The following is a 12,942-nucleotide window of genomic DNA, read 5'->3' on the forward strand; positions in this document are numbered from 1 at the left end:
GCTCACTGGTCACCCACACATGAGATGATATGTGCCCGCGTGGGAGATGACATACGGGAGATGGCGAGCGCCTACCAGTCACCTGCGCTGGGGGATGGTGCGCGCCTGCCAGCCACCAGCACAGAAGAGACGACGCACGCCCCGCCGCCCGTGGGGGGGACGTGTGCCCCACTACTTGCAGGTTTAATTTCCTTGGAAAACCAGAGAAGATGATCACCTATACAGTGGATTGTTGAAAGTCACTGTGAATTGTCTACTTGATGACACTTAACAGTGGCAGCATGTCCAAGAGGACCAACATCCTAAATGCACCACATATTTTGATCTGTTGAATGCTTCTGCCAAAAGATGTTTAGACCTGGGGGTAGCCTGTTCACAATTTTTAGGTTCCCTTTGCCATTTATAAAGGGGGAGGGAAGTGACACCTACTTCAAATTATGACTACTTACGGAGGGGGTGGTAAAAGTGGTGGTGCTGGAATTGGAGATGCTGTCCCTGGCCACACACTCCTCGGTCAGGTGAGGGGACCAGATTAGTGTGAGGGCAATTAGAGGGGAATGTACCAGCCAGCCCATGGGGGTATTGCCCTGCTCGGGATGGGTTGTCTTCAGCCCTCAGCTCGGGGCGAGCTGTCCTCAGCCCTCGGCTCGGGGCGAGCTGTCCTCAGCCCTCGGCTCAGGGCGAGCCGTCACGGCCTTCTGCCCGGGGCAGGCTGTCCTCGGCCCTTGGCCTGGGATGGGCTGTCCTCAGCCCTCGGCTCTGGGTGAGCCGTCACGGCCCTCTGCCCAGGATGGGCTGTCCTCGGCCCTCGGCTCGGGGCAAGCAGTCATTCCTCGGCTTGGGGCGAGCCGTCATGGCCCTCAGGGTGAGCTCCTCAGTCCCCAGATTGTGCCATCTGACCCCTAGGTAGGAAAAAAAATGCCTAGGATATCCAGAGACTTTTATTTAGGCTACTTTCTGCCACCCTCTCCCCCAGTAAACCTGAAAGCAACACCCCCCAAACCCCTCTATTTGTAACTCACAAGTTTGTTCTCTCTAGGTTTGCTCCATTTCCTACAGGTAACCTTACCACTGAGTTTTACTTCAGACCTGACCCTGAACCCAGTGCCAGTGAGAAAAAGGAAATACAACTGCCAGCTAAAGAAGCAAAGGAGGATGGAGCCTCTGGGTTCAACCAGCCATCCCCACTGGACCCACCTGGGAAAACACTTTGCAGTCCAGAGGGGAGCAAATGACAGGAAATATATCTTCTAACAGAACAAGAAGGCAAGCAGCCTTAACCCAAGATCACCAGTAAGGTGATAAAGTGTCCTCCCTTTCCCCCTTCACATCAACGCCCCTGTTCAGCATGAAGAAGCCAGAGAGTCGGTATCCAGTTCCCAAATCAGTAAAACAGTTGATTTAACTACCACTGGAAAATGCTTGTCATTTTCCTGTAGCATCTGGTCCCCACTGGATCACTTTAATTTCCTTCACCTGCTCCTCCACCAACCAATTTCTGCAGCTCTGCAACTGCACCTCCTGCCCATCCTCACCCTTCTGCCCCCAACCCTCACCTCCTTGTACCCCCAATTTGTTTTTTCCCAATAAAAAAAAGAAAAACAAAAAACCAAATAGCGACTATGTATATAAACCTTGTTTGATGGAATACACAGGAATCAATTTGACTAAATCTGTACAAAGAGATGGTGGAGAAGTTTAGCATATCAGTCAGAATAAGGCCAATGGCTGAATGTGGAGCAGATCATCAACTGCTTATACACAAGTTCAAACAGAAGCTGTAGGACATTTTTTAAGTTCATGAGAGCCAAAATATGCAAGAAATTACCCCAAGAATAAATTTGATGCATTGAAATACTAATGACCAGAGACCAGACAAGTTGTCGGATGGCATCATGAAAGTATGAAGAAAGCACAAGGCCATAAAAATGACAGGCACAAATAAATGTTAGAAGAGACTAAAACTTGTTTTTCATGTAAAGAAGCCAAAATGAAGAGAAGACATAATGTAGGAATCTGGACAGACGATTTCAAAAGGCAACTTGGAAAGAGTGTAATAATGTACATGTTTAGAATGAGCACAGTAAAGTATTATGGAATTCTCATTGTTCTCAATACTCAATGTTATTAATAATTTATTGTAATCCATATAGTCAAATACCTTCGTGTTATAATGAAATGTACAAAGACATGGAATTAGAAAACCAAATGAATTGAACATTCTTGGCATTTCTCAAGGTGAAAGAACTGAAGAAACTTCACGTTGCAATACTAAAAGGATACCTTGGACAAAATATTTAATGAAGCAGGAAGGTTCAAAAGAAGATGGAAGGAAAACAGAGTTACAGTATGTAAAAGAGTTGACTAATCCCTGAACAGTTTCAGGAAGTAGCATGTGATCAAGAACCAATGGTTTTGAAGGAAGAAGTTCAAACTGCACTGAAGACTTTGGACAAAAATAAGGCCTCAGTAATGGGATTATTAACTGATGTGTTTCAACAAACAGAGGCAGCCCTGAATGTGCTCATTCATCGATGCCTCCAAAGACATTTGGAAGATAACTTCCTCTTCAACCAATTAGAAGAGAACTATATTTGTAATAATTTTTTTTAGAGGTGATCTAACAGAATGCTGAAGATCATTTTAAAAATGACTAAAACGTTGCATACACAAGGGACTACCAGAAATTCAAGCTGGATTCAGAAGAGGCTAGAGAACAAGAAATACTGCTAATGTCAGATGTATCTTAGTTGAAAACAGAGAATACAAGAAATAATTAATAAGGTCTTATTAATGGAACCATTCAGATTTACTTGTGTTTTATTGACTGCACCAGCAGTCAGGAAATTGGGAAAATTCAGGATCTTTCCAGAATGCTAAAGAGCAGCAATGTCAGTCTAGAGAGTAAGGCATGCTTGATGAGTTACTTGCTATGTATCTGAGAGCTGGACCATGAATAAAAATGACTGAATAAGAATAAATGCCTTTGTGTTGTGGTGTTGGAGAAGAATCCACGAGTGGATAAGAGAACAAATAAATCTGTCCTGGAGAGGGTTGTTCCTTGGAGGCAAGAATTTTGAAGCTCTAACATATGTTGGACATGTTGTTATGAGTGACTAGTCCTTGGAGATTGATAGAAGGACACCATGCCTTAGAAGGGTAAAGGTTTAGTGCAGAAGAGGAAGAACCTGGATGAGATGAATTGACACAGTGACTGGAAGTGGGTTCAGATGTGTCAGAGATGGTAAGGTTGCCTAGGACAGGGCTATTGTTCATAGGATTGCTATGGGTCATGATTGACTTGATGGCACATGACAACAATAAGCACAAAAAAGCCTGGGACAAATGATGCCCTCCATCATTTTCAACATTAAGTAAATGAGAATCTTATGAGTACATTATTGTACTCATTCTGAGCTTGACTAAGAAGCACTTGTTCCTCAGTCAACTTTACTCCGCTGTGTACTTTTGTCTTTATAGTAATTCCATATTAATGGAACCATTCATATTACAGGTTTTTTTCCTTTTCAATTTATTTTTTTTTAAGTTTTTTTATACTGTTAACATTTTCTGGAGAGAACAAAGGTGGTGGCAGTTGAGGAAACAGTGTAAGGAGCTGGAGGAGCAGCAAGCTGCATAGAAACAGGCCACCAGAGAGACTGACAAGGCACACAGAGACTGATGTGGCATGACATGGACAGTAGGAATTTGATTCAGAACTTTTTTTAAAAAAATAAATTTTTTAAATTTTATTATTTTTGTGTGAGTGTACTTTCAAATCACATCTGACTGGTACAGGAGGAGATTGTCCCTCCTTCCCCGGCAGAGCATCTGGTGGATTCGAACCATGTGCCTCTGGGATTGTAGTTGCAGCTCCTTACCACTAGGCCACCAGAGCTCCCCTTGATTCAGAATTTTTATTAAAATAATTAGTTTGGGAGCCACAGGAGCAGTAAGTGGCTGACCCGGGCAGAAGCTGCCAGCCTAGCTGCTGTGGGACTCACCCACTAGGAGCAAGCAGGTCAGTGGGAAATTGAGTTTTCTTAAGCCCTGCCGACTGGCTAGGAGTGAGCAGGTTGGTGGAATTTTGACTGAGTTTTCTTAAGCCCCACCAGGTCAGTGGGAATATGACTGAGTTTTGTTAAGTCCCGCTGGACCCGGGGCTCCATTGGGCCAGGGGCCACTGGGCAAGGGCACCTTGGTGAGGGATGCTGAGCAAGGACCACTGAGCAAGAGATGCTGGGTGAGAGATGGACAGCTGGAATTTGAGTAGGGAGCCGAATCATGATCACACCTAGACAGCTAAACACTGAATGAGGTCCCTGCAAGTGGTAGACCTGCCCGCGTAGTTGCCCTCCCCCCTCCCCGTGCCTGCCCTGTCCCCCATTCCACTAACACCTGTGCCTCCAAGTCCAGTAAATCAATTTGCCTTTAATCTGGAGGACCTTGATCTGACTTAGCTACAAGAGGTTATTCTCACAGGCCCTGAACTGAACCCTCCCTTGAGTCAGAATTTCAGAGAGAAACTTAGGTGGGGTAGCTGCCCCACTGATTTCTAGAGAGTTGTTTCCAGATCAAGAACCTATCAATGTCATGAAAGAAGCAGGCTGTCATACACCCCACCCAAGCAAGTATCAAGATGCCACCTCAAAAAGGGGACACAGCATCAATGGATTTCCTGAAGCCAGAAAGTCTGATGGAACTTTCTGACACAGAATTTAAAAGAACAATGATTGAATATTTTCGATGGGTGAAAGACAAACTGAACGAATTGTATGATACTGCAAGCAAAAACCTGGGGGACATTAAAAAAACAATCCAAAACAATGCAGATAAAACAAATGCGGCATTAGCAGCACTGGAAAAACAAGAAACCACAATCCAAAATATGTGGTCTGATGTTTCAGATGCTGTCAACATGATGGAGGGACACATGAACAGAGTTGAAGAGATAGAATACAGAACGAGTGAAATAGAAAATAGAATTGTCCCCACTGATCTGCTAGAGCAAAAAGCAGAATCAAAAAGGAAGGAAAAAGAAGAAAACCTGAGAATAATGTGGGACACCATCAAGAGAAATAGCCTGCACATCATCAGAATCCAAGAAGAAGCAAGTAAAAGCACCTAAGAAGTTATGGAATAATTACTAGAAGAAAATATCCTAGGTATAATGAAGAGTGAGAGAATATATATTCAAGAAGTTGAGCAAACACCATGTAGAATAGACGCCAAAAAAAAAATACCAAAGTATATCGTAGTTAAATTTTCCAGAACCAAAGATAAGAAGAGAATTCTGAAAGCAGCGAGAGAGAAACAAAGTGTAACCTATAAGGGAGAGCAGGTAAGATTAAGTGCCAATATCTCAGCAGAAAGCAAGTGAGAAAGAAGACAGTGGAAGGACATATATCGAACACTCAAAGAACATAACTGTCAACCAAGAATACTGTACCCAGCAAAATTGTCTGTCAGATATTAAGGAGAGATCAAGATATCCTCAGAGAAACAGAACTTAAGGGAGTTTGTAAAACAAGACTAGCGTTGTGGAAAACACTGAGTGATGTCCTTACAGAGGTTCCACAGAAAACAGCATGGACCAAAGTAACTAGCAACAACTCCAAAAAGAACTCAATGAAATGATAGCAATAAAATGCTGCCTTTCAATTTTCACACTGAATGTGAATGGTTTGAATGCACCACTGAAGAGAAGAAGAGTAGCAGATTGGATAAAAAAAACCCTAAAATCCATCAATATGTTGTCTACAGAGACACATCTGATAAATGAAGATAAAGAATGACTAAAAAGGGTGGGGGAAAATATACCAAGCAAATGGCAACCAGAAAAAAGCAGGAGTAGCTATATTAAGCTCTGATAAAATAAATTTCAATGTAAAAACCATCTCAAGGGACAAGGAAAAGAACTACATAATGCTTAAAGGGTCAATAGAACAAGAGAACATACAATAATAAATATCTATACACCAGATTAAAGACTTACAAAATATATAAAACAAACATTATCAAAACTGAAAAAGGAAACAGACAACACTACTATGGTAGTTGGAGAAGGCCTTTGACAAAATCCAACACCCTTTCCTGATTAAAACACTCAACAAAATAGGATTCAAGGGGGGTTTCTTCAACATAGTAAAAAGTATATACACAAATCTGAGAGCCAACATTGTTCTCAATGGAGAGAGATTAAAGTCATTCTCCTTGAGAACAGGAACTAGGCAAAGATGCCACTATCACCTCCCTTATTCAATATTGTATTGGAAGTCTTGGTGATAGCAATAAGACAAGAGAAGGAAATAAGAGGTATCCAAATTGGCAAAGAGGAGGTAAAATTATCTCTCTATGCAGATGATATATGATAGTATACCTAGAAAACCCTAAAGACTCAGCAAGAAAACTACTGGACATAGTTGACCAATTCAGCAAAGTGGCAGGATACAAGATCAACATACAAAAATCAGTTGGCAAAGAGCTGGAGATAAGGAAAACAATACCCTTCACAATAGCTAATCACAAGATTAAATACTTGGGAGTAAATCTAACCAGAAGCACAAAGGATATATTCAAAGAAAATGATAAAATATTACTACAAGAAATATAAAGAGACCTGGAGAAGTGAAAGAATATCTCTTGCTTATGGACAGAAAGACTCAATATTGTGAAAATGACATTACCAAAGGCAATTTACACATTCAATGCAATCAAAATGCAAATACTAATTTCTTCAATGAGAAGGAAAAGGCAATCTCCAAATTAATTTGGAATGGAAAAAGGCCCTGAATAAGCAAGCACTCCTTAAAAAGAGAAATAAGGAAGAAGGCATCTCACTCCCTGATTTCAAATTCTACTACACTGCTGTGATGGTCAAGACAGCGTGGTACTGGTACAATGACAGACACATAGATCAATGGAATAGATTTGAGAATCCAGAAATCAGCCCATCTATTTATGGTCAACTGATTTTTGACAAGGAGATGAAATCAGTTAAGTGGGGAAACAACAGCCTTTTTAACAAATGGTATTGGCAAAATTGGAAAACTACCTGCAGAAAACTCAAGCAAGATCCACACCTCACTCTATACTCAAAACCCAACTTAAAGTGGATCATGGATCTAGGACTAAAACCAAGGACTGTGAACTTCATTAAAGAAAAGTTTGGAGGTGTGCTCTGGTAGCTAAGTGGCCAGAAGCTGCACTGCAATCCTAGAGGTGTGTGGTTCGAATCCACCTGATGCTTTGCTGGAGAAAGAGGGACAATCTCCTCATGTACCAGTCAGATCTGATTTGACAGCACACACACACACACACACACAAAAAAAAAAAAAGAAAGTTTGGAAGAACTCTAAAAGTTCTAATTCACAACATAAACAATCTCCCAAGCATCCTGAAAAATCTACAACCAGGAGAGGATAAAATAGATGAATGGGACCTTCTAAGAATCAAATCCCTATGCACATCCAAAAACTTCTCCAAGAGGGTAAAAAGGGAAGCCACAGATAGGGAAAAGGTATTTGGTAATGACATGTCAGATAAGAGACTTATATGTAGAATTTAATACTCGAGCACCACAACAAGATAAAGGTAAAAACCCACCTGCAAAATTATTACTGAATATGAACAGACACTTCACCAAAGAAGACATTCAGATGGCCAACAAACACATGAAGAAGTTTTCAAAATCCCTAGCTCTAAGAGAGATGCAAATCAAAGCAATTATGAGATATCATCTCATCCCAGTAAGAATAGCAAAATTTTACAGAAGAGCAAACATCAAATGCTGATGAGGTTGCAGAGAAACTGGAACTCTTATTCACTGCTGGTGGGAGTGTAAATTGGTGTAACCATTATGGGAGGCGGTATGGTGCTTTCTCAAAAAGTTGGAAGTAGAAATACTGTTTGACCTAGCAGTTTCACTACTGGGAATATACCCTAGAGAATCCATAACTGCCACCCAAGCAGATATATGCACACCTATGTTTATTGCTGCTTTGTTCATAACAGCAAAGAGTTGAAAACAACTCAAGTGCCCATCAACAAATGAATGGATAAAGAAGCTCTGGTATATTCACACAATGGAATACTATGCTTCATTGAAAGACAAGGATCTCATGAAATATTATACAAAATGGGTGACCCTGGAGGACATTATGTTGAGTGAAATTTCTCAGTGACAAAAGGACAAATATTGCATAGTGCCATTGTTGTAAATTGGGACTGACATTGGGGTTGAGAGGAGACTTAGAAAGAGGGGATAAACAATGTATACTGCATTGAAACAGATGAGGGAGAGAACTGTTTAAAAAGGGATATATGATTAGGTATTGTCATGACAGGAGTCCACAATGAAGGCTGCATAGTGGAGTGGACTTGGGGATTCTACAACAATGAAAGAAGTTTTTCTTTTACTTTTCAAAGATAAGAGTGACTTGGGGGTGACAGTTGGGCAGGGAGAAAAGTGCAACAATGAATGAATGGAAATCCATAGTCTCTGTAAACTTTCATTAAAGTTAATAAAAACAATCTTAGTTCATTCTTTTATATTGCTTATTGTTGCTATATGCTGTTGCATTTAAACTGACTCAAAGCTGACCCTCCAGTAGGTTCTCAGGGGTTGTAAACCACATGGCAGGAGATTGTTTTTCCCTCTCCCAAAGAGCAGCTGGTAGATTCAAACTTCATTCCTTTAGGTTGACAGAACAACTCTTTACCACTAGACCACCAAAGTTCCCTTTATATTTCTTAGTAATATTTTCTATAATCTCTATTCTGTTCCATTGATAACATATGTGTGTCCTTAAGTTGATATGACACAGTCTTGATTACTGTAGTTGTATAATAAATTTTTTCATATTTTAAAATTGAGACAAAAATCGCTTTCACTTTGCAAAGTCTTTTGCATTTTAATATTAATTTTAGAATATACTTGTCACATTCTCCCTCAAAAAAAAGCTTTCTGGGATTTTGATATGGATTAAATTAAAACTATAGATCAATTTGCTATCTTAATAATACTGAATAATCATGCAATCCATAAATATTGTATATCTCTCCATTTGTTAATTTGTTTAACTTTTCTCAGCAAAATTCAATTTTGAGACTTTCACAATACAAACTTTGTACTTCCTTAATAAAATTTATCACTAAATACTGTATTTTTATGCTTTTGCAAGTGGAATTGTTTTCCTTTATTTTCAGTTTGTTCAATAACAGCTTATTTTACAATCTTACTAAACTTGCTTATTGATTTTAGTAGGTTCTACATACAAGATCATATCACTTCCCAATAAAGACAGTTTTATTCAATTGCCTCAATTATTAGGCAGTCTTCCCATGCCTAATAGCACTGGCTAGTAGAAAGTTCAAAAGAAATGAGAGCAAATATTCTTGCCCTGTTCCACCACTTCATTTTGACAGATTTTGGGGTGCTGTGTTTTCAAAGGAACTTGATACCTTCTTTAGAAATGAAGTACGCAGAAGCCCAAGATCTCACAGAGTAGCAAATTTCCAGTACTGGCACAAGTCTCTTGTTATTTCTTCTTTCCTTCTGATCTCCTGTCTTAAAATCTAGTTTCCTGCCCTCAAAGTCAGCCCCGTGCCTAAAGCATTTCTAATCTGAAGAGTTTTACAGTACTAGCCTAATAGCTTAATTCAACTGGTGGCTTCAAGAGAGAAATCTTATTGAGATTGGGAGTCTCCTCCTATTAAGATTTACAACCTTAAAAACCCAATTATGAGTTGCTGTGAGTAAAAATCTACCTAAGAAATGGAAATCCAAAATCTCTGTAAATGTTCATGAAAATAAATTTTAAAAAATTAAAAAAAAATCTACCTAAGACTGCGTGTTTCAAGTCTGAGAGACCCGTGAGGTACTTAAGGGACATTCTCAAAAGTTCTTCTGAAGCAGCCCCATTCTGTGTTTTTATAAAACACAGTGTTTTAATTCTTCAAAGGAGTACCTGTTTCTCCCTCTGCCTCCTTCCATAAAGACTCAAATGGGGCATAATTAAAAATCAGTGTAAGTGCTTGGAACTTGGATGAAACATCTTCCTAAGTCCCAGAAGGGGCTGAAGATGAACCTCAGGAACTGAAACTGTCCTGGACACGATGGGATCATTAAATGAAATTTTTCTTTGCACAATCCCTGTGTTCTCTGTTCTTCCATGCTTTTCAGAGGACCTGTTAAATGTCATACAGCCTAATCTCTCTAAAGGCCTGTAGACACACCATGCTCATCCCAGAATCTTTGGTTACGCTGCTTCTTCCCTCCTAGAATGTCTTCCCACTTCTTGCTTTTCTCTGCCTCTCTGAAGCCTATCCTTCCATCAGCCCCTAACTGGCCCTCTCCTTCCACAAAACTTTTCTTGACCGTTAGGAACCTTTACATAGCTGTCCTTGACTGTCTTCTACTCAATTTACCACATGATCACAGTAGGTTTGTACTGTATAATTAGTATGGATTTTCCTCAAACCACTTGAATGCAAGACACTTAACTTGTATTTGTTCGAAATCATTTGTGGCTTTGTCCCACCCACCAACACTCCTGAAAGATCCAGTACCACCCACTACCAGGAACTCCACCTCTTGGTTTTGGCCTAGAGAACTCTGAGGTTTAGATAATCCACGGAGGTTAGTGTAGTGGTTGTACGAGCAGGTTTTCAGTACACCAATTGGCTGTTGAGCTGTTTACTATTAGGGAGCTCTTGTGGTATCATCTCTAGAGAGCTGCGTACCTAATCCACAGGCAGTGCTTCTCTGGAGGTTTGGATTCACCAGCAGCTTAATGGGAGAAAGATTGGAAATCTCCCATGCAATTTATAGCCTTCAAAAACATCCACTGGCCATTCAGCAATGAGTTGATTCCAACTTGATAGCAATGAGTTGGGGTTTGTTGTTATACTCCCAAAAGCCCATTAAGTAGGTTGTTACTATTATATTCCGGTGAGTTGGAATAGACTCACAGCTGACCCTCCACTGGATGTTCTGAGATGGTAAACTGTTGAAGATTCTGCTCACACAGAGACAGCACATCCACCCAATAAATGCTTGTGGGCCAACTGGCAGATAGGATGTGTTGAGTAACCTTCAACAACTCTCTGACCTGTTCTTTGTCCCTAACTTTCTTACAGAGAAGTGCTTCAGCTGTCCTTGACACTCTGAAGTATCCTTCATTGCCCACCCTGGATTGTCTACCCCTGTTCCATGTGACCTCAGAAGTCAGAGAAACCCACACAAGTCCTTTGATCTGGGTCTGGGAGCTGGAAGCAGCCTACAGAGCATAGAGCCTGGACCACAGTTTGTGCCCTTGGGGCCTGACAACCCTATGCATGACCCTGGAGCATAATTACCTCCTTGTCATTTGTATTCTTGTCTGAGAATGCACACCTATTATACATTCGTATGTGGAAGTCTGAATTATATAAGTTACTATCTTCCTATTAGTCCATTAATTCAGTAGAACTAATCCTCACACTGCCACCAAACCCACTGCCACTGAGTGGAGTCTGACTCCTAACAATCATCCATCAAGTTTCTAAGGCTGTAAATATTAACAGGAAGAGGTTGCCCATCTTTTCCTCATGGAGGGGCTGGTCAATTGCCTTTTGGTTAGTAACTTGACACATTACAAACTGTGCCCATCACTAAGGAAATATTTTTCTTTGCAATTAAACAATACAACTGGGACAGGAGATCCTGATTCCCACGGTAATCAAAACTCACTGTGTTAAGTATCTTTAGAATACTTTAATGAACTCTTCTCACAACCAAGGCTTTTTATTCATCCCATGAACACTGTTGTTGTTGTTGTATCCCTCTGAGTCAGAACTGACTCACTGCTGACCATCTAGTGGGTATTCAGAGGCAGTAAATCTCACAGGAGGAGATTGCCCATCCTTCTCGTGTGGAGCCCTGATGGATCCAAACCATGGGTTTATGAGATTGCAGTGCAACTTCTTACCACTAGGCCAATAGAGCTCCCTATGTGAACACCCAAACACCAACTCTGTGCACAATTCAGGTCTGTATTCAAAGTCTAAAAGCTAGTTTTAATATTGTAGCTGATGTCATCCAGAGCACTGCATCTCTCTGCCCTCCTTTGAGTCTCTTACCTCTTTGATTCTCTTGCATTGTCACCAGTTGGATTATTTGGGGTCATACCTCCTGATTTTCCCCTAAACCCAAGGCTCTTTCACAACCCTACCTTAGACTTCTGACTTCACTTGAAATAGCATGTTTCTTTAGTAGTAGTAGTAGTAGTAGTAGTAGTAGTAGTAGTAGTAGTAGTAGTAGTAATAGTAGTAGTATTTTGAGCTTTCAATAAATCCTTAGATATGAACAGAATCTCTGAGGTTCACTCTAGGACACCCTCTTCTTTGTAAACAGTGGAAAAACTCAGTTATTCACCCAGCTTGGTCTCAGAACAAGGCAGCTCTTTCCAAGTTCTTATTTTCTCTCAAAAAAGCCCTTATTGGGCTTTACTCTTGACTCTGTTTTGAAATGTGAAAAATCTGCTTTGGACTGCTTCTGAATAGTCCTCATTACCACCAGAAGCAGATCTGGTGGCACAGTGTATTATGTGTAATATTGTTAATAGAAAGGTCAGTGGTTCAAATCCACCAGCTGCTCCATGGCAGAAAGATAAGCAGTCTCCTCCCATAAAGATTTATCAGCTCAGAAAACCCAACTGAAGATTCTTTTTTTTTCTATAATTATATTTTATTAATTTTCATAAACATTTACAGAGATTTTGGGCATCCACTCATTCATTGCTGCACCATTCTCTCCACCCTCCTCCCAGATTGTTCTTGTCCAAATGCCACAGTGCTTGTCAAAGCCAGTTCTGATTAATCTTCTTTGTCAGTGTGTCCTTTGCCATTTCCTATCACTCCTCCCTGAGAGAGACTTCACCCTGAGTCATAAGGAAAAGGGGA

General features: G+C 40.6%; 1 protein-coding gene across 1 annotated transcript in view; it reads left to right on the forward strand.

The window, feature by feature from the left end:
• The first annotated feature begins 573 nt into the window (after window positions 1–573).
• LOC102863597 (S-formylglutathione hydrolase-like) overlaps window positions 574–12,942 on the forward strand; it is a 113,160-nt gene continuing 100,791 nt past the window's right edge. Inside the window, exon 1 of the mRNA XM_006898968.1 lies at window positions 574–763. Coding sequence (XP_006899030.1) covers window positions 574–763 — 190 coding nt within the window. The remainder of the gene's footprint in view (window positions 764–12,942) is intronic.

This window comes from Elephantulus edwardii, unplaced genomic scaffold (genome assembly GCF_000299155.1).
Source record: "Elephantulus edwardii isolate Elephantulus edwardi_28Jun2011 unplaced genomic scaffold, EleEdw1.0 scaffold00242, whole genome shotgun sequence".
Taxonomy (NCBI): domain Eukaryota; kingdom Metazoa; phylum Chordata; class Mammalia; order Macroscelidea; family Macroscelididae; genus Elephantulus; species Elephantulus edwardii.